The sequence below is a fragment of the Pelodiscus sinensis genome, chromosome 9 (assembly GCF_052426305.1).
Source record: "Pelodiscus sinensis isolate ZL-2025 chromosome 9, ASM5242630v1, whole genome shotgun sequence".
Taxonomy (NCBI): Eukaryota; Metazoa; Chordata; order Testudines; family Trionychidae; genus Pelodiscus; species Pelodiscus sinensis.
Genome location: NC_143060.1, coordinates 22,619,339 through 22,642,877, shown reverse-complemented (window position 1 = coordinate 22,642,877; position 23,539 = coordinate 22,619,339). Strand labels below are relative to the sequence as shown.

Below are 23,539 nucleotides of genomic sequence, written 5' to 3'. Positions count from 1 at the left end.
ATAGTAAACATCATTTGAAATAAGACTGTGTTGGTATAAAAAAATCTATAATTTTACATGGATATATTTTATTACGGTTGAAAACAAATACAATGCAATCATAAATGTAAATCCCATATGCAATATAACATATTTTCTGAGCATTAATTCACATTAGAGAATTGAAAGTACATAATTTTAAAAGACTAGTTTACATTGTAAAGTACATAAGACACAAGGAAAAAAGGACTACAGTGATCATATCCTATAAAGTAATTTCATTTTCCCTCTAATTGGTAAGTAACTAAGATTTCAGCAATGAAAGACAACTAAATTAAAATGATCAACAATTGAAGGGACAGAGATTATATATAAAGTAAAAAAAAATCAACTTTCAAACTTTAATTTGATGTGACAAACATATTACGAAACAATTTATGTGCTCTTCTCCAAAGGGATATTTACTGTTACTATATAAAAGCAATCTTATTTCTCTTAGTCATGATATAGACTTACCGTTTTAGGATTTTTTTTAAATAAACCAGGATTTTGCCTTGCGCAGAATGTGGTTGTCATGTGCTGATCCACCACCCAATTCAAACCTTCAGCATTCTCAAGTTCTTCATTTGAGTACAATCTTTCCACAACAGACAACAGTAACTTAACCATTGGCAGAAAACTAACATTTAAAGCTATATCGAGAAAACACATGTCACTAAAAGAAGATAAACCCAGGATTGTGGAAAGGACAAGGATGGCTTAAGGGTCTTGGGCCATAATGAAAGATCTCAAACATTCAGTCTTCTGGCTAAATTTTTAAAGTGGACTCACCCTTGCTCAAAAAATTGCAACCTATTATTTGCAAAATGCATGTAATTCATGGTAACCTGACTACCAAATTTCCCTAAGCAAATACGGTTTGGACACTCAAATACAAGATGTACAATTTAAATATATAAAAACCTGAATGAGACATTGCATATGCACAAAATACTGCATGCAAATTATGCCTGCAATTTTAGATACTACTTTTAAGTATCTAAATTTTAGCTACTACTTTTAAGAATTTGTTCCGGTGTCATTGCCTTTTTTAGGATGGCAGGCAAGTGAATTCTGAGACACAGACAGAGCCAGAGACAGATCGCTATGCATGAAGTCATCAAAGGGTAACATTATTTTCTAATTGCCTGTGTTTTTAATATATTAACCTCTAAATACCTGTCTCTCTGAAAATGTCTCCACTGTATACTCTTTCCTGGAGGCACAATATAATAGAATTGTGTCAGTGTTTGTTCCCATTGTCAGAACCATGGAAGCAGTAGGAGGGCGAGCTACTGTTTCAGCAGGGAAAAAGTGAGTCACTATGATGAGTAAGAGAAATAAGAATACTTTAAATAAATTAATAATAATCCCTATTTCTCAGATTTATTGCTAATGATTCACTTTTTGTTTACAATTATATTTAAAGCCTATCCTATCTGATATTGTTCAGTGTTTAATAATACTTTATTCCTCTCTGAAGGACTCCCATGAAACTTTGGAAAAGTATTTTTTCTAATTACCGACATCAATAATCTTCAAACATCGCCCTATACATTGCCATCTTTTGCAGAATCCTTGAGTGCATTAAAGTGTAAACAGATTTTCTGGCTATCCAGTCTAGACTAAAGTAAGTGTCATCATGCATAGTATTTCACAAGATGTAAACCACTGTTAATTCCCCTCAGACTGTCAACAGGTAATGATTATCCCCAACACTCAATTTAGGAGTGACACATTTGTTGCTCTGAAGGACAATGACTATTGAGGACAGGATTTTATTTCAAGAAATACATAATTGAATGCACATGAATGAGTTTCTAAAGCAGAAATATCAGATCAGGCGTAAATGTGATTGTTATATGATTTAAGATTTGCATTATAATCAGGGGCGGCCCGTGGATGTAGGCAACCTCAGCAGTTGCCTAGGGCACCGCGTTTAATGCGGGGCCCAATGATGACGTCACTCCATTAAGGGCTATGGAGGCGAGGGCGCCGATCGCGCATTCCACCTAGGGCACCAGTTGCCGACAGCTCAACTCGAGCCGCTCCTAATAATATTTTAAATAGAATTCAAAGATTCATTTTGAACCATATTGTAAAAGCCTCCATCAACTACATGTGAAGGACTTGTGGAGATCTGCCAGGTATGCATATTAACTCAGCAGTGTCTTAACAAGTAGTAGAATTTTCTCTAGGGCTATGTCTAGAAAACAGGGTTTTTTCAAATAAAGTGGCCTTTTTTTGAAAAAACTTCACCTGCGTCTAGACTGCCGCTGCATTCTTTCAAAATTAAATCGAAAGAATGTGGTGGTTTTTTCGACAGCGGTAAACCTCATTTCATGAGGAAGAACAGCTTTTTTCAAAAGAGCTCTTTCGAAAAAAGGCGTTCTTGACTGCACACACAGTTTTTCAAAAGAGAGCATCCAGATTGCCTGGGTGCTCTTTTTTGAAAAAGCAGATCGCTTTTTCCAAAAAGATTTGCCTATCTAGACGATCTCTTTCAAAAGAAGCGTGTAGTCTAGACGTACCCTAGGTGCACATGGACAGAATGCAGAATACTGATGAAGAGCTTTGAACCTCTTCACCTCTGAAACACATTCCAAATTAAAATCAGGAATCTATTCATTTGGATTTGGGCTAGATCACGAGTCTATTATGCAGCATAAAGCATGCAGTAATACATCATTTTACTACTACTATAGGAGCCTGAGATGGATATTTTTAAAAAGTTCCTCTGAGATGCTATACCACCATCTATACTTCCACAGCATACCCTTCCCAATGTGCTGGTACAACTACAACAGCTGTGCTGGGGTTACAGAACAAAGGCTCCACATATTCCCTGCTCCTTCCTGCTCATCTATATGAGGTGGATATGTAGTAGTTCTGAGTAGCTTACTTTCCCTTGAAGAAAATGAGGTTATAGTTCACTGGCACAGGAGGCAAATAGTGCCTTAGGTCCCCTCTACTCTCTTCTACCAATGCACAGGTCACACTCTTGGAAAATGTTAAAATAGCTATAAAAAGACCATTCAATAGTAACTCTAAAAGTGGCTAACTGATCAATGTAACATTTACTAAGACAGGAAAATTGAGAAACTTAGATAATCGTATCTATGTTATTTGCCACTAATATAACACTACCACTTCCCTTTTCTATATTGCAAACTTACACCTAATTTGAATGCTAACATTTTTTGCACGTCTGTAGGCAAACTGTGGTAGATCTGCTACCTATTACTTAATGTATTGAAACCATATGTCCAAAAAACATGCATCCTTCAAGATCCAGTCTGAGATGACAAAGTTAAATTCAAGAGGGGGATTGCAGACATTGCTCTACATACAAAGTAAAGTTGATTTCACATAGTGTTAAATTTCACTTTCATCCCAGGTAGTAAAATACGCATTTCAGCATTACTTCAGTATATGTATCTATACTAAAATTGTATAGAGATAGTGACACTGATTATTATATATATTTATATAAATAATCAAAAACCTGAAGGTGAGACACATCCAGTGAATTCCACTTCCAAAACTCCAGAAGACTTTATAGATACATTAAACCACACCGACATTTGCTCAAGCTCAAATAATTAAACACTTTATATACCTTAGATTTTGAATTAACCATACAAATTTAAGTCATGATTAAACCAGTCTGTACAAGGAACTCCCTACTGAAGTGGGAGTTAGTGGGAGTTCCATATGTGTGGCACTCTTACAAGACTGTATTCTATACTTGCACTCAAAATCACAAATGGGATGAAGTCATCTTCATATTAAGATGAAGTTAAAAAGAGTTTTTTCTGAATAATGAGTGTAGGATCACACCTTATATTTTTAAAGGCTGCACTTTTGAGATTCCTCTATTCGAAACAATGTTTGATAAATAGTTTCAAAAAGATATGAACACAAACAGATACAGGATCAGTTCCTGGTATGGTAGACACTCTGCAATCATATAGAAAGAAACTTCCCTATTCCAGTGATTTTAAAATCTAATTTCAAACAAGGTACACTAACCGATGTTACAAATAAGAGAGAAGAAATAGAGAATAAAGGTGAGCTGAACAGATATTTACATAAGCTAAGAATGTATACAACTTGATGGTTACAAACACACACACACACATTTACTTAAAATATATCGGCAAACTCCACATGTCAGCACGCTTCTGGGTTTACTATCTAGCCACCGAGGATCAAATGCGGTACTGTCCTTTAGTAATAATATTCTTCTAATATACTTTTAGATTTCAGACATTAGTGAGAATGGTCAAGTCCAAAATACCAGGATCAGATTTTTTCTGGGTACTATGTAAGTTCAAACCGGGGAGAAGACCGAGAGATACTCCTATTCCTTGAATCTCTACACAGCCTCTGGGCAATAGTGGCAGCCTCTTGGTTGCAAGAAATGCACAAGGCTCTTATACACAGTGGCTCCTGCATCTTCAGATTAAACAGACAGGGATAAATAACAGTCATAATGCAGAGTAGACTGTATGCTAAATCTTTTAATTATGTGACACGATGTTTTCACTCTTTATCAAATCACAAGGAATTGTGTTTGATACAGGCATTGAACCTCCGTTATCTCATTGCAGAATGGCACTTGTTCACAATCCGTAATGAGGGCCAATGCCTTAACAGCACTATTAAGCCCAAAATGTTGCAACCATATAATACTTTAGTCTAATAAATGCCTCTGTCATGATTATTGATCTAATATGTCTAGTACACATTTTAATTTAAAAACCTAAATACATAATTCATTTAAAGTGCCAGCAGGCAGGAGATTGCTTACATACATAAAGAACATGTACAGCTAATTTCAATTTCTTATTTTAAATGATAAATTTGCCAAAATATATTTTATGTGGTGCATCATGTGTTTTACTAAACAGAAGAAATAAAATAGTGAAACATCAAGGCTTTTTATAGCAATATAGCATAACAAAATAAACCAAGCTATTTTTTCCCCTCATGTTTTGTGTTCTCACACATTAATCTTCTGTTGAAAAAGCTCCTATTTTTTCAGTTTATAAAATAATAATAAAGCTGAATCCACTTAAAAGAATATCTCTTAGTAGATTACCCAGTTAAAATAAGAATTTGGATGCACAGTAAACATGAATAGTATAGAACAAAGCTTTAATTAATAATAATGGACAAAAAAACAAATGAAGGAAACAAAAAGGGAAGTACCTACAACATAAGAGCTATTTAGTGTCTGTGTGTCAAATACATACATATTGAAAGCCACTGATTACTTTTTGCATAAAACCATTATGAATCTAGCAAGTTTATATGAAAAATCATATTTCAGCTGTATATAACAAAATAATAAAGCTACAGAGTCATCTGCCTTGAATACCTTGAATAAAAAATTGCAAATTATAGAATAGATTTGTGGTACCACAGACAGTAATTGCAGGGTTACACCCCAAACATATGACATATTTTATAACATCTTGTTTCCTAATGTCACATATCATACATATCAGTCTGAAGAAAAAAAGATAAAGAGTAATTGTATAATTTAATGTTAGGATATAAATTTCATTTACAAACCAATGCCATACGATTAATCTTAAAGGCAGAAGAATAAAAATTATTTATTTATACTTGTGCAGTTCTGAGTATACAATGAAGTTATGAAGAACTGCTTTAATAATGAAATGCATTAGGGGCACATCTGGTAAGACAATTAAAACACACTACTGTCTCTCTCCTTTATGAAATTATTTACTGGTAATATTGTTATCTAAGGGTATGTCTACACTGCATGCTTATTTCAAAATAAGCTACTCCGGAAAAAATACTCTGAAATAGCTTTTTTTGAAATAGCACGTCTATACTACAGGGAAGCCTCAAAATTAGTCCGAGGCAGGCTTCCCTAATGTGGACATGCTACCTCGATTTAAAGCCCCAGGAAACATTGGGGAGTAATTACTTAGAATGGCCCTGGTGAGGAGCTATTTCGAAATAGCAGCATTGAAGCATCCCCACTACTGTTATTTCGAAATAGCTATTTTGGAAGAGAAGTTGTTCCTCATGGAATGAAGTTTACAGAAGTTGGAATAAGTTGACCATTATTTTGAATTTATTTTGAAATAATGGAATGGCTGTGGAGACGCTTGCATTGTTATTTCGGAATAACAACCATTATTCTAAAATAATGATGCTGGGTAGACACACCCTAAAAAAAACCCCTCTGTAGCACTTCTACAAATCTACCTCTGATCCAAAAATCTTTCTATGTGTGAAAATGCCAGTAAGACAGGGCAACAACTTAGTTCCAATATTATAAGAAGTGCAAAAATAAAAATAAATAAAAAATTGAGAAATAGAAGTGTATTTAATTGCCTTTTTTTCTTTATCAGCTATTACTTCTATGTGCTGAGATACTACATGTGTGAGTCTTCATCTCATTTTGCCAAAATATTGTGCTCTGATGCCATCTGGCAGTAACACTTAAGTGTATAAGGTCATATTGCTCACTAACACCTGAAGGCTTGAGTCTCCTAATACTGTTGCAAAGGTACAAGGGTCGAACAGTTAGCTATGTAGCTTACTTACATAATAATATCATGTATCAATCTCCATGGCCCTAGGTACAGGATGCAAGTGAAATCTAACGAAATATTACAATAAACTTTACATAATAAAAAAAATAGCACAAACAGACCTACTGCCTACCCAAGAGTAATAAACATCATTACAATACATAACTAAGTAAACAGTTGATCAACAGGATGTCCTCTGCATTGCTGTGTGAATAGTAGTCAACTCAGGATCTGACAGACCCCCCAAAAGATCAAATTCCACTGTAGGAAACCTTTATTAAGTTGCACTGTCTCCAGTTCTCTGAACAGTGCATATACAGACTATCAGCATATTCAGCTTAGTGAATCTGAATGGTCATGGTTTATGTGGAGAGAGGCAGCACTTAAGGTAGCTGGGTCCTAAATCACAACACAGTTTAGATAATATAACCAAACCTCCTGAAGGGCACTAAGAACTAGATGAGAAGTCAGTGCAGTTCATGGTGTATAGATGTGCTGCTACATACTCCCTCTAGCTAAATTTGTGACTGATCTTCATTGAGGGTAGGCTCATATTCAACTCAACACAATAGTCCACCCTGGAGGTAGCTAGGCATTGATAACTTTCATAAGGTCCGCAATATCAAATAAAGCCTGACATCTCTTAGACCACTACAGATGAAAAAAAATATTATAGGAAAGCATCCTGGTACTCTTAAGAACAGTCAGTAGCTCCAAAGGCACTCTAAGGCTTCATCTGCACTGCAGAGCTATTTCGGGATACTGGAAGAATCCCGAAATAGCTATTTTGTGTCATTAAAGCAGCCCATTATTTTGAAATAGATTTTGAAATAATGGGCACGCTATTCCGGCATCCCTGTAACTCTGTTCTATGAGGGTTACAGGATGTTTTGGAATAGCACTTTATTTCAAAATTAACTTGAAATTAACTTTGTGAAGCGCAAAATATGTAGCTTATTTCAAGGTAAGGGTGCAGTGAAGACACACCTTAAAAGAGCACACCTCAACAAAAGGGTTATAATTCTCCCCTAGCAATTCATTAAGGTGATTTCCCCTAACAACATCTACTCCTTTTTCCTTCCTGGCTTGAACTTTAGCCTTCTCACCATCATAGAATTCCCAGATCCAGTTAAGTATTAGGAAAGCAAGGAAACTATATCATATTATCTGATATAAAAGAAATGACACACTGATGGCACCACAGCACAGATGATCTGATCCGAAGTCCACTGCTGTCACAGGAATATCTCCATTGGCTTCAGTGAGTTTGGATTGAGTCCAAAACATCATACATGAGGCTGTCAATAAATTAAGTAACACCAATGCTGCATGTTTGTTTTAGTGTTACAAAGAAGAGGTGGATCTTGAAAATCACCAAAAAATTTAATACATGATGTATGACAGCCTGCAATCTTACCTAGTGAATTCACATACTGATGTTATTCTGAAAAAACAGTGCACGTCTACACTACAAGCCCTTTACTTTGAAATAATGTTGAGCTGGATGACTTATTACTCCAACTCATGGTAACCCTCATTTCACGAGGACTAAGGGGAGTCAACTTCCTGCTGTATAGACAGCACCAAATGCAACTGACAAAGCTGAAGTTGTGTAGTTTAATTCAATTTTAGCTCTGCTGTGTTAGAGGTGCCCTAAAGGATCATATATGAAAAGGCTGTTGGAGTGAACAGGCTTAACATAACCATTTTGAAACTAAATTTTCAAGCTAAGGACTAATAAAACACAGAAAGACATGATTTATCCATGGATGGTGATGACTTTATTAGCCACTGAAGTTCAACATATACCTTGAGATGCTTGTTAGGTCTCTGATTGCCATTGCATGGTGTTCTGTATTAACTCACCTACCTTTTTATTTTTTGGTTAAATAAGAGAGCACATTCTTACAATGATTAAAGAGGAGCTATATCTTTCTATAAATAGAGTCAGTAAATAGTTATTTTGCTTGTTTTTCTAAGCCAAAGATGACTATGTGAAGTACTTTGTAATGTTGTTTGAAACAGGGAGATGGTTTAAAGTTTCATAATAATTGGTCAAAAGCTCAAACTACTCAAATTTATGAGAAACAAAGAAAAAATATATACTTTGGATTGTGTATCCACTTAGGTCACAAAGATAATACTAGAATGATTTTTCAATATTGGTCAATGATTTATATATTGCTTCCAGTCTCTGAACATTTCCAAATGTTAAAAAGCTCACAGCAAGAAATAGTTACTATTAATGAAAGAAGTCAAATTAGACAAAAATGAATGAATAATTTAATTTACAGTAGCAATCCTGTCAGAATGTTTGTGCAAAGTACAATGCAAATTAATTAAACAAGGCAAAAGGTTAAACTTTATAAATCTAACTCAGTAATGTTTTATGTCAGATAATTTAATGTAGACAGAAGACAGGAACACAAAAGTAAGGTATTTATTTATCCACATACAACAGATCAGTTTCATATATTATTCTGACTGTGGTCAAAAGTTTGTGGGGAAAAAAAAGATGCTGAATTATTTACTGCACAATGTGTCACTAGTTTCCATCAGAAAAGCATACAGGAAAAAACTTGAACGTTTGGACCTGCTTTCAGATACCATCAGTCCTTCTCTGATAATCTTAAAACAACAATGGGGAAAAAAAGCACTGAGCTTTTAATGAAATTTGCAGTAAATAAACATTCTGGGGATTTATTGCTTGCATAGTTATCTACTTTTCAACAAGTTACAGTTAATGCAAATAACTTAATATGTCTTTATATTCCATTATCCTGGATACATTTAACTTAATACAAATCTTGAACTGTGAATTTGCGTGATATCTTGCAATAATTAAACTACACAAAATAAAAAATCCTCAATACTTATGCCAAAAATTCCAATGTTTGCTTTAAAATATCAAACACAGCTGTGAAGATATGTAGAATTTCAAGTATCTTCTACTTGCCTATATCTAGACCTCAAATGTTTATTTCTAAGTTATATTAAGTATGAAAATAGAAAAAAATCGAGGCAATCCAGCTCCTATTATTAGGAAAACAATAAAAGCTGATTTAAATGGAAGCATGATCAGACAATATGTTAAAAAATATATATTCAAAACCTCTTTTCTCTTCTTTGTATTCTCTGCCTTCCATTAGAATCAATCTAGTTTCCATCTACAACCAGATTCTCTTACTAAATACTGCACTCAATTTTGATCACCAAATTCTTTGATCAAATCACTGCTTGAAAATGTAAACCTTTCAAGTCCACAGATTAAAAATCCAGATAACTTTTTGTATAGCTATATTAAAGTACATTCTGAACATCAGAAAAGTCTGCATTCCCTTAATTCCCCCATCTCCCTTTGTGCCCTTTTTTCATCCCCTCTATTTCAAGCACTTCACCAATGATACTCACCCATTGGTCTTATGCTCTTCAGCTATATATACCCCCATTAACTGTGCTGCATTTGAGCAAAACATAAAATGGAATTCACCCATTACCCTGAGGACAGGACAGCTGGTTGCAGAGTATCCCCCTGGCTGCTATTGCAGCCTATATTTTAATGGGACCAATTCACAATACTGGGGCCTCTAATTTGTTCTGTTACACAGAAAATTATTTTATGGTATGAAGGTGATACAAAGACAACCTTACAGGGCCGTTCTACCTATAGTCCTAATGTGAAGCAAAAATGACCTTTTGCCAATGTCCCCTACATCAGGCGAATTTCACCTTATAACATTTCATTAAACTAGATTTCCTACTTCTCTTCTAGTTTTAGCGACAATCTTCAAATAAGTCATTTACATAAGGAAATACTATTTATTTCTAGGTCTTCTTAGCAGACAAAATATTCTGCCATAGCAAAGAACAGGGGACATATATAGACAATTAGAATTTTCTCACTGTTTACAGGAAGCAGTGCAGCATTCTCAAAATCAGAAATGTCTAATCTACATAATTTTCTTTATAAAGTAATTTAATGGAAACATGCTAGGAATAAAATTATACCTATCAACCTACAAAAAGCATTTTTCCATTGTTCTGTATCATGGAAGCTATTTAGTTATTGAGAACACAAGCTCCTACTTCAGTAAGAATCTTCTAATTAGAATCACCATCCTAAGAAATTAGAAATTTGCCAATAAAGTATAATTCATTAAATAAGTAAAAAAACAAATAAATAAATAGTGAAAACTGGCCAAGATTATAAACACCCTACATTCAACTTTAATAATGGTATTTGCCTGTCTATAATGTAATAATTTTTGAATGTTGCATCTGATCAGTTGCAGAATTCTAGGGATATGTTCTAAGTATCAATAGCCGAAAGCCTATTGACTGTGGTGAAAATCAGAAAACCAAAAAGGGAAAAATGGGAAAAACATGAAGGCTCTGCCAGCTGTTTAGCATAGACACAGCCTCAAGCATCTCCATAATAACACTGGAAATTAGGTGTTCAGACTGGAAATGGAGAATACATTTTTAACAGTGAGAATAATCAGTCATTGGAACAATTTGCCAAGGTCCATGGTAGAGAGTCCCCATCACTGACAATTTTAAAATCAACAGTAGATGTTTTTCTAAAAGATGTGCCTTAAGAATTAATTTGGGGGACTTCTATGACCTGTATTTTATCAGAGGTCAATCTAGATGATCATAATGGTCCCTTCTGACTTTTGGAATCTAAGAATTATCTATAGATCAAAGAATTTCCTGAACCTACTCATTATTGTCTTCTAGTATAACAATACTCCTAACTCATTTCTGCTCATCTTCCTAATAGAGTTTAACATGTTGATAGCCCTAATTACTTATTTCCTGAGCATAAGGAAGAATAATGGTGAAAAAGGAAGGGAGAATTCAGGCTTGTACATAGTGATTGGCATGGGAGTAGAACAGAGGACACTGATATGGGACATGAAGAATCCCGATGGGTGAGAGAAAATGGGGAAAAGGTCAGAGACACTAGCACAAGAGTGAGGTGGAAATGAGGAAAAAAGAAGAATGGAAGGCATACAGAGCCATTGTCATTAGGCTGGGGAGAAATGGGAAATGAGGGTTCACACTGATCCCCTGCCATGGAGGGAATGAATGACACTGGCATGGAGGGCACCAGAACCCTAGGTGGGGGAAAGACTGCAGGACTCTGGTATGGGGCAGGGGAAAATGGGAGGCATGCGCTGAAAGGAGGGAATAAAACCGCACTCCTGTAAGGGCAAGGAGAATGGAGGATTTTTTAATGGGGAAAGGGAAGCCACATTGAGACCCCTAGAATAGGGGAGAATAGGGTACATAGAATCCCTGGTGAAGAGAAGACAAGAGGATTCTGGTATGGGTGAATGAGGAAAATGGGGAACATAGGGGAAAAGAGGGAAAGAGTGAGGTAACCTGATATGGGAGAAGTTTGGCACACAGAGCCACTGGCATGGATGGAAAGTGGAAATACGGGTAGTATGTCAGGGAGAATGGGAGCATACAGTGACTATGGTGGGCAGATATTGTGTAGTTCCTATCTGAAAAAGAAAGGAATGGCAGGGCAGTACACAGGGAGTGTCGGTGTGGGTAGAATGCATATGTTCCCCTCAACAAGCTCCTTGTGTACAATAAGCCCTGGCATATGCAATAAGATCAGCCTATACAAGCTATAATAAAATATGCAATTCCCTAGCATTAATTGTGACAGCGAACAATTGTGCCCACTCCTACTGCCACTGAAGTCAATGGCAAATCTCTCATTGGCATCAGTGGGAGCAGGACTGGGCCAGAGATACTGACTACCATTGATAACATAAATTCTGTTGGAGGGAACTGATCTTGCGTTTCTTGTACACTCAAAACAACCTCTGATATCAATGGACATTTTGGGTCTGTAATTGATTCAATTAATTAAGGTATTCAAGAGCTGTGGGGTGGGTGTTAAAAATGAATAGACACAGTACTGTACAAATTAGTTGGATAGTAAATGAATTTAGTATCAGTAGCTGAAAGGATAGATGATTGTGTAGCATTTTTACAAGGAGTTATTCATTGTTGCAGGAGTTTCCTGTCTGTTGAGAATTTGGGTTTTATTTTAGTCCATTGTACAAGAGGCTGACTTCTGCAAAATTGATCTACTGTATACAAATAAATGTAGCCTTCCATGTCATATAAACCCCAAAAAACTGCATAGGTATTTGGCTGGACAGGGACCATATTTTAATAATAGCATAATATCTCGTTTCTTCTACCAAAATTATATAATTTCTAGAAGAGCGGAAATAAATACTTTACACAGAAAAATTACTTTTCCTAACTATTGCTTAAAATCTGCTTTCAACCTCAGAAAAATGTTACCTTCCTTCAGAAAACACCAGCGACAAATTCTGCCCTCAAATACCTATCCCCGAAAGCAGTAAGATCTGTAGTCAGACAGACAAATGCAAAATGTTCCCCTGAAAATCTCTAATGTTCAAAATATATGTGCTGCCTGTAAGGTAAATTAAGTAATATATAATGGGGCAATAGTAAAGTTTGATAAATACTGATTTTCAAAAAATTGCCGAATAGTTAGCTATCTTAGGAATAAAGTATTGTTGCCTCATCTAAGATCACAAGTGTTTTGCCTTAACTTCTGCATCCTTCATTTGCTGATTTTGTTTAGATTTTAAAATGATGCACAGTAGATTATGTACATTAATTTGTGGAGTAATGTTTTACTGAGAGCAACAAGATGCCCAGTTTTTAAAGAGCCAGTCCCATATTTAAGCCCTTCTGCAGGTGTCACAACCTTTTCTTTAAATCAGGCAAATTGTTCTATATTTTCTGTATCCCCACTGCAACAGTACTAGTGCATCCTGCCAGTGGCTGGATCCTTTCTCACTAGCTGCCCACCTGCCTATCAACAGCGTGCGGGGGTCCAGTTGTTGACAGTGGGGGTGGCTGTGCAAGGCTGATGGCAGAGCAAAGATGCAGCATGCAGGCATGGCTTCTCCCTTTGCCTGCTCTGTGCTGACTGAGCCAGCAGGGCCCTGTCCCATTTTTGGATGGCACTGGCTGTGAGTGGCAAAAGTTGGTGTGTGCAGGCAGGCGCTACGCAGCGGCCAGTTATGTATCACTTCTGCTGCTCACATATCAGCCCTTTATGTACTCCTTTCTCTATCCTGTCTCTGCTTTGGCTTTCCCCCCCTTAACCTCAAAGCTCCTTCATATCATTCCCTGGAAAGGTGTTCCCAGCAGAAAATCAGCCCCTGGCCAGAGTGCTGAGCTCACCAACAGCTAGGCTGGCAAGCTCCTTCCTTCCCCCACTGCCTCAGGTTAGACCAACATACTGGGAAAGCTCAAGATTCTCTGGCCTGAGGCATTAGCCACGAGGAGCTGAGCCCTGCATGTGCCAAAGCCCCACACAGTACTGGCAAAGAGAAATCTCTCTGCCCCAGCTAAGCACTTCTCTCTCACACAGTGTCAAAAGGCTGCTGCTGACCACATTCTTACCCTGTATGCCCCTCTCACATATTGCTTCAAGAATATCACATATTGTGGTGCAAGTACCAGGAGTGGCAGTTCTGTCCCATGGGCTCAGCCAGGCATGGAGGGCTCAGACCACCATGCAGGAAGCATCAGATTAGTCATTTCCTTCCTCATGTCAGAGAGGGGTACAGCAGAGTGTGTGTCTGTGTGTGCAAGCACGTGTATGTGTATGCGTGTGTGCGCACATGTCACCCTCCCTGTGTGAATGCTAAAGCCTTAAAGAAGGTAAACAGTAAGACTCTAACTATGCAGTATTTCATTTTTACAGGGGCACAATAAACTTGATGTTAATTTCCAATGTTTCTACTGCATAGTTCTTATTGTTGTTGAACTTGCTTGAATATGAGTAATTTCACCAAGAGCCCCATATTCAACACAAGGAGATATGATGACCCTAATTTTACCACCCCCTTTCATGTGTAATTTGTTCACCACTTGCATGTACAACAACATCTTGTCTAACATATTCATAAATACAATTTCTTTAGACAACAGAAAAAATAAGTTACATGAAATATAACTAAACCAGATTGCAAGTTATCAGTGGAAATATTTTACACGGTGTGGGAACTTCAGGACTAAACTTAGTTAAAAAAACATTCAGTCACACTTACTTTGGTAGAGTTTTCAAATGATTTTCCCTCAATTCCAAGATACGCAATTTGACAAGTCTAGAAATACCAATATAAAACATGATTAATACATTCAAGTAAGAAAATACTTCCGAAACCAATAAGAATTACTGGAGTACTGTTTATTTCAATACAAAAAAATTTAGCCATTAATTTGCTTCATATTATTTTCATGTACATGGCCAGCCTCTGCTGTGTAGCCTACTAAATGATAGCTGTTCTATCTTATTTTGTTTTCCTATATATTTATATAAGCTGGAACACAAGGTACCTGCCAGAGTAATTTTCTGTGTGATTGCTTATAGCAGAAATATGGTAGTTAGTATAGTTAAAAATTGATGTTTTTCTTGTTATTTTCCATAGGATATGTGAGGCAAGAGTTTCGTGGTTGGTGCAATAGGCTATCTTTTTAAATTTTGCTCGGAATCTGAAAGAAAATCTGCTAACTTGGTGATAACTGCCATTCTGAACTTCCTATATAAACAGGCAACAGATGTCCAAGTCAAAATAGCAAGTTCTCGCCTTTCCTTAGCAATTCTGGGAGGGCACCCAACAAAAGTACCAGTCATACTTGATGCATATTTATGAGTTCCCCCAGTATTTTCTCAAATTAGAGATAGTACCCTCAGAAATCTTAAGAGTATCAAGCCCAACTATGGACAAGAGGTTGAACATCTGGAACATTTTGGTGCCAAAAGGGGTATTTAGGCCTAGGGATTTGGGAAATCAGGGCTGCTGCCTCAGCCATTGCTGACAGAGCCCACGCCGGAGTGTTTTTATCTTTTCAGGTCAGAAACCAAATACTTATATCTATTCTATATTTTTATTGCTTTCTTGCTTCTTTAATTTTGCTTAAGTTTGCTTTTAGGAATTCACTACCACCTACTTCAAGGCCTTTCAGGTGAAGGAAGGCTGGTCCTTCCCCACGTAGTTTTGGGGGTATTAAGATCTTGTGGGTAGGAAATATTGTTATAGGATTACTCTTTGTATACTTAGATAAGTTTTAATTGTGTTAATGGCATCTGGGAAAGGAATTTAAGTAATCTGTGTTCTTGCTGCCATATTCATTGTGGTTATTATCACTGTCTTCCCTTTAGCAATAAAATTGTTTTCTGTTTTATTTCCTGAGTTAAGATGTGGTTGCTGTTGACCGCTTGCTAGCCCTCAAGATGTGGATCTTATAGTTCCACTGCATTATAAACAGGGATAAAGAGGATGAACTTAGAATTTCTGGTCAGATTGGTAAGCCTTACCCATCCAAATTTTACTAGAGCTTCTTCCCAGGCTACATCTGGAAAGTACTATCACGTGTCAATTGCTGTAAATAATTCTAAATCAACTTTTGCTGATTATTCACAGAGGTCAAATTATGGTGAAATTTAATTTACCAGAAATATATCCAGTTCTGTAATTGTATCAGATTTGATTACTGGCAATAGATTTTGGTCTGGAAAATCCAAAGTACCCGTGTAAAAGGGTTAAAATTGTTTAAAATATTTAGAGCGCTTACACAGATGCATGGTATTTTGAACGACTGTTCACATGTTTACACAATTTTTTTGAAGAGCTCACAATTTCTTGATGCATTTTTGGGCTTACAACTGACTGAACATAGACAGACTGCTGCCCCAGTACAAATTCCTGTTGGTTTCCATGGGGTTGGAGCACAAGTTTACAGTGAATAATGAGCATAAGTGCTCTGTTGAATTAGGGTATACATATTGCAGTAATTTGCATCTTCAAAACATTAAACAAATATTAAATTATGAATACTCACACACCCTTTGATGTAGAACAGTAAGTTCACAAGTAGGAAACCAACACAAAACAGAGACACATAAAATTGGGGTTCAGGGACCAGGCTTTAAGGGCCTGTTCCAGTGCTCAGAAATGGTGACCATCAAATGCCTCCTTTTTACTTCAATTGACTTCTAATCATGCCACTATTCCTGGGCTCTTAAATCGTAGACCATTATTAACCCCAATGGTAAAGTGTAGAGGAGCCAAGAGATAAACATAGACCTCTACTCCTGACCCAAAGGCCTACAATCCAGCTGTACAGAATCCATGGAGTGTAAACTGTTGTGATAATGGGGCCTGCAAATAAAGGCTAATTGTAAGTTCAACTGTAAAAAGTAAGGGAAAGTTCACAAGATGTCATGGTAACCTATTAAAACAAACATAGATGGGACACAGTGCAAAAAAGAGACAGAATGACTGAATTAATTCTAACAAAAAGCTCTACTGATATAGTTCAAAGACTGTGTTACAATCATGCCTGGTACACAAAGAACAATGTGAGACCAGAAATCAATTAATTAAAGTTACTGTGTCTGAAATGATTCCTAATTAGGACAAAAGATTCAGAGGATGGGCTATTCCACTCAATACACCCTTTTCAGGTTCTTAAAAAAGAGATTTTATGGGGAAAATACAGATGAATGAACAAAGGTGACCCATGTTAATAGCTGACAGTCTCTAAAATGTGTCCTTTTCATTCTCTACCTTATTTCTTTTCCATCTCTCTCCTTTTTCCTTCTGTCTAACACAAGTCTGGCTTAACTGACTAGGTCTATATATGTTGCAACAGTACTATCAGCGCGTGACCAAAAAGAGGCTCTAAACTGCAATTCTCTAACCAGAGATTTTCTGGATATAAAAGCCAGGGCTGTTATAAGGGGTAGCAAGCAGGGCTCAGGGTATGAGGCTTTAGCACCATGAGGTGGGGCTTTGGCTTTCTGCTAGGCCCCAGCAAATCTAATGCTGGCCTTGCTTGGAGGACCCCCTGAAATCTGCTCACAGCCCTCCAAAAGGCCATGGACCCCTGGTTGAGAACCACTAATCTAAACAATCAATGCTGGTACAAGTTTGCCATATCTAGGAGTGGCTGATAAAACCATGTGATTCTCCAGAAGTAAGTTGCAAGTGAGAGTCAACAAAACAGAGACACAAGCTGCATTTTCTATCTTTGCTGTTATTTTCTTTCTCCTTCTGTGTTTATCTTGTTGTGTCTTCTAGAAAACAGGAGTAAAACAACACCACCTCAGTCTAAAGATATGAACGACTAATTGACTATGTGATAAGCAAATGCTTAACAGATAGTCGACAGGATAGTTGACTAGTCACTTCCTTGCCACCTCTATCAGAAAGAGGCAGCAAGGTGGGGGAAAAGGAGGGTACTTCAAAGCGGCAGTACTGCATGGTGCCTGGGAACATCTGGGGACTCCCCTGCTGAGCCTGGGCTCCGTGTGGCGCTGCTGCTTTGAAATGTGTGGAGCCTGATGCCAGGCTACCTACAGTGTTTCAAAGCGGCAGCGCTGCTTGGAGAACCCGAGCTCCATGCAGTGCTTTCGACTTTAAAGTGCAGCAACAGCTCTAGGGCAGAGGTGCCCGATCGACTAATCAAATCGTTGATGCAAAATTAATTAACTATTCGATTAGTCAACTACTCGATATTTAACATCCCTGCCTCAGTCCCTCTCATCTCTTTCCCAAAAAGTACAACTTTTACTTTTAACAGGGATGTAAAATCCTGTTTAATCAGTTAATTGGTTAAACATTATGTTCAACTGGTTAACCTCTTAAATGGGCAGAAGTTGCTCTGGCCAGGCCAGGCCTGCTACAACTGGGGACTACTCTACCTGAGCTGGAGTACCCCTGTCTGCAGCATACAAGGGAGGGTCTGCTGTGGACAAAGGCTGCTCTAGCCCAACTGGAGCAATCTTCCCTGCAGCAAGTGGGGGACTACTCCAAACCTGCCGGTTAACCGTAACCAGTAAGCATCACCCTGTGCTAAGTTAAAACAACAGAATTCTCTAAGGGTGTGTCTGCACAACAAGGCTTAACTCAAAATAACCTACGCAAGTTGAGCTACGTTAATTGTGTAGCTTATTTCGAAATTGGGAGCATCTACACAGCATTTATTTCAAAACAGAGCACTCTTCCTCTGATTTCCCATACTTTTCTTAAATTACTCCTGTCCAAAGCCCAGGACTGGTAAAATTCAGTTCTAGGTGAATGTTTTGAAGTACAAGAAATGTAGCAGCTTAAAATTCAATACCTCATTATCGCACAGGGTAAGAAAAAGAGTTTTAATACCATTGGAAAGAGAGGTTTCCAGATTATAGAATCATAGAATCATAGAATAATTGGACTGGAAGGGACCTCGAGAGGTCATCGAGTCCAGCCCCCCGCCCTCAAGGCAGGATCAAGCTCCGTCTACACCATCCCTGACAGATGTCTATCTAACCTGTTCTTAAATATCTCCAGAGAGGGAGATTCCACCACCTCCCTTGGCAGTTTATTCCAATATTTGACCACCCTGACAGGAATTTTTTCCTAATGTCCAATTTAAACCTCCCATGCTGCACTTTAAGCCCATTACTCCTTGTCCTGTCCTCAGAAACCAAGAGGAACAAATTTTCTCCTTCCTCCTTGTGACACCCTTTTAGATATTTGAAAACCGCTATTATGAGACCCAGATTTACTTCTGAAGATAGTAGACTGAAGTCATGATTTTTTTATCTATAGAAAAACTATTTTCAGTTATTATCAGAGCTTTTATGGTTCATTCTGAAACCTGTACAGTTGGACTCATGGTAACTAACGCAACCAACATTAAATGCAGATGATAACAGAAAATACTCCAATTTTTTTTAAAATAAACAATCTAAAATATTGCTAAAAATATTTTTTTCTGAAACATATTTTGCAGCTTACAAAAAAAAAGAAAGGTTTTGCCAGCATTCATTTGAGATTATAATCACAAGTAACTTGTAGCTTCACCACTCATGAATAATATGATCATTCAGACTCATACTGATAAAACCTTTATTCCACATCACCGTGTATTTATCACATTTTCTACATTCTCAACTCATAAGGTAATTGACTTTATATTTAGTACATGTTGTGAGGAAGTGGGGAGTTTTAGGGGGTTTAAAGGGGGGTGTTGCATACAGGGGGACACTCAGTGCCCAGAAGTTACTAGTTTAATGTGACAAAGGTGGGGAGTTTGTTGTTTCAGAGAACAGCTCAGAGATGGAGCAGTGGTGTCTGGGACCCTGGTTACCCCAGCCCTGCTTAGAGGACACAGCTGATTCTGGCCAGATGACAGACAATGGGCTACAGAGAGGGAACCAGCCCTGCTGATCCCAGCAAGGGGAGAACATTGGACGAAAGAGAGGAGGCAGAGAAGAGAGGGGCCAGGTGACCCTCTTACCCGGGGAGAAGACAATGGACTGGAGACGGGCTGTTGCTGGGAATATTGGAGGCTCCGCTAGGAGACTGGGGGCTGTTTTTTGGGGAACTGAGGGCAAAGCAGGCAATGTTCAGCTGGCTGCAGGAGAGACTGACGTGTGGGGCTGAGGGCCCAGGCCTACTGGCTTGAGAGATCCGTTGCTGTGTTTAAAGCTCAATAAACCCTTCTGCTTTGTGCTGGCTGATAGTTGCTCTGGTCTAGAGAATGGGGTGGCACTATTTCTTCTGGGAGCAGACCCCCTGAAGGGGCTCATGGCAGAGGCAGGTGTGCTGAAAGCCCTGAGAGGCACCGTCCCGGAGGTAGAGGGACGGACCCCCCAGCTGACAGTAGGCACCCTAACAGAGGGTCACCACACTGGAGTGGACTCCCTGAGAAGGGGCTGCCGCCCTAGAGAGGGGGATTCTGCCCAGGAGCTAAGTGTGGTCATGACCTGTGAGCCGTGACACATATACATTAAGTATGATAAAACAAGGCCAAATCCTGTAATCCTTACTCAAACAAAACTTCCCTTGATATGAGAGGAGATTTATTAAAATCTGGACTTCAGGGTTGGGTCAACAATTGGTTATATTGAAGTAGCAATCCAAACACAGATGCTGGCAATATCTTGAAATTAGCCTGCCCCTCTCAGCAGTCATCAGAGTGGCCCCATTGCACACCCAGAGAACAGGACAGAAGAAGTGAAACAACAAACAGTAATGTTTTGTTCAATCCAAACATCATTCAAGTTACTGTGTGGTCAATCATAGCTAATGCTAATGTCTGTCATCTACCACAAAGCATCAAAGAATTATGCAGCCACTGTCAGGTCAATGAGCTAGCCATCTTCAAGACAGTTTCCAAAGGCAAAGTGTGCTATAGCACACTTCCAACATCCATATTTACTACTATGTGTCTGAAGAGATCTGAAGCATCTCCTGCTCCAAATTCTCTTGTATTTCTTGGGGGTTTTCCCACCTCCTGGTTTTTCTTTTTTTAATATTTTCTCAGGTTTGTCTTCTTTCTACCCTGCTCATTTCTTCTCTATATCTATGTGAATCAGACTACTGTACCTTCCTTTTTCTCCCTTTCTTCTTTGTCTCTGAAACAAAATACAGGACTATGTAGCACTTTAAAGACTAATGAGATGGTTTATTAGATGATGAGCTTTCGTGGGCCAGACCCACTTCCTCAGATCAAATAGTGGAAGAAAATAGTCACAACCATATATACCAAAGGATACAATTTAAAAAAAAAGATGGCCCATGAAAGCTCATCATCTAATAAACCATCTTGTTAGTCTTTAAAGTGCTACATAGTCCTGTATTTTGTTTCAGCTACACCAGACTAACACGGCTACATCTCTATCACTATTCTTTGTCTCTCACATTCACATCTTTACTTTGCTCACTCTGTCATACTTACTTAATTTTTTTCTTTCTTCCTTACCAACAGTCCTTGGATTCCTCAGCAGGGGGATCCACCAGAAACAGGTATTACCTGAACAAGCCCTAATTTGTTCGTTCTGCCATTTTGGCCATAACGTAGCAGTCACTTTAGGTCAAGAACAAGCAAAGAGAAGCACAAATACAATGAGGCTTACAGGAGCAGTCAACAAAGGCTTCCCTTGTTGACTGTGCCACGTCTAGACTGCTGCGCTATGCCGGATCAGCTGATTGTCAGCACAGCACGGCGGCCATTTTTATTTTAATGAAGTGGGGATTATTTAAATCCCCACCTCATTGACTATGTAGAGTAAACTACTTTACATGGCTCTGTTGGCGGAGCCATGTAGTCTAGACACACCCTAATTTAGCACCTCTCCTCTTTTCACATCCATCTCTTCCTAACTCACTTAACAGCTCCTTATTACTCATTACCTCTTTCCAAACCTCTCAACTGACACAGATCCACTCCTGCCTCTGACCATTCATCAAAACTGGATTGCAGGGACTAACAGTTATGTATATTCTGTTTTTCATGCATACCACTTTTAAATGATTTTTTAAAAAACTAAATCAATTGCTTATGAAGCAGTAATATGGTTTAACAATTAACTCTTACCTTCCAAAATTTGTCGGAAGAAACTCCAGAAAGGCATCATTTAGGTACAGCTGGGTCAAGTTTAGAAGCTGAGTGAAACCATCTGGCAGCCTAAAAAGGAGTTAAAGATTTAGTCCTGGAATCTGGGTTGCTATAGCAACAATGTAAAAGTAAATCTCTAAGGAGTAGCATGATAAGTTCTCCACCCTCACACTCCTTAGCTACACAGCTTATGAAGAAGAATTTATTGAATTACTTGTTACAGATGGCAATTTTGTGTTATTAAAACAAATAGCACAGAACTTTTCCCTCTTACTGTCACAAGATGAAATTTATGTGCCTGACACATTAAGGAAGCTTCATCCTTCTCTCTTGTCCTACCTGAAGCTTTTTATCAGAAGATTTTTTTTTTTTTACTGAAATGGTGAGCATATGCTCAGTGCTTCACTTTCCATAACTTCTTGAATAGGGCTCAATTTCTCTATGATATAGCATGTCTTTTGATTACTAAGGTAGTACTGTTATTGTACATACATGAAAGGCTCAGTGACCATTGTGCTATAAAGTCTAGGTGGCAATATTTTTCTTTTACTTTACAATGGAGTAAATGAATTTATTAGGTACTTGCAACTTATATTTTCAGATTGTGCTGATAATTTGTATTGAGAAAAAAACAGTCATGTAGAACCTCTAATACATTAAACTGTATGGACACTTTCGTTAATATGGGAAGTATTTGAGTCTAGTTGACTAGTTTTTTGTAAGTGCATTGTAGTCTAGTTTCTATCAGAAGCCTTATTCAATGCATTCCTGTGCTTCTTCATACTATTAACAGGTCAGCTCTGGATACTGCAATAAAGCAAATAGCCTTAGCATAATTTTGCTATGAAGTGGAACACTAATGGTACTATAGATTCTGCCATAAAGATGCTTTCAAAAAGTAGTGCTACAAAACCAATTAAATAAAAGAAAAGCATTCCCCTGCATTAGATATAGGCAAGAGAGACTGGCACAAAATAAACTATGCTTGCCTGGGACTCCCCCTGCTGGAGGAAAAAGGAATTCACTCCTATATGGCAGTGTTAAAGCTGCAAGAGGTTGCAGAATGCATAATATTTGTAGCATGCAAATCCAGTCACTGTTTGGGTAGAATAGAGCTATTTAGGTACTTTTGTAGGCAATCCAAGGAAATAGCATACAACAGTGCATGATTTAAATTCTGAGATACGAAAATTAAGCATTTAGCCACTGACTTTAATGGGATTACTCATGTACTTAACATTAATTACATGCATAACTGTTTTGCTGGATTGAGCCATTGTATTTAATGCCACGTAGAATCAAACACATTAAATAGAGGGTCTTAGTATACTTCAGAAAAATGAAAGGATGCTATAAGTGCCAAGCCAAACAATGTCACAAACTATCAAAGAGCTCAAATATATTATCTCTTACAATTTTCTACTGTGACGCTATAATCTTGCAATTATTAAATGAACATTCATTTTGCAACAGTCTAATACATC

General features: G+C 37.7%; 1 protein-coding gene across 1 annotated transcript in view; it reads right to left on the bottom strand.

The window, feature by feature from the left end:
• Window positions 1–23,539, bottom strand: part of LRRC7 (leucine rich repeat containing 7) — a 399,063-nt gene that overhangs the window by 197,764 nt on the left and 177,760 nt on the right. Inside the window, exons 6-7 of the mRNA XM_075936231.2 lie at window positions 22,035–22,124; window positions 14,714–14,770 (exon numbers count right to left, since the gene is read on the bottom strand). Coding sequence (XP_075792346.2) covers window positions 14,714–14,770; window positions 22,035–22,124 — 147 coding nt within the window. The remainder of the gene's footprint in view (window positions 1–14,713; window positions 14,771–22,034; window positions 22,125–23,539) is intronic.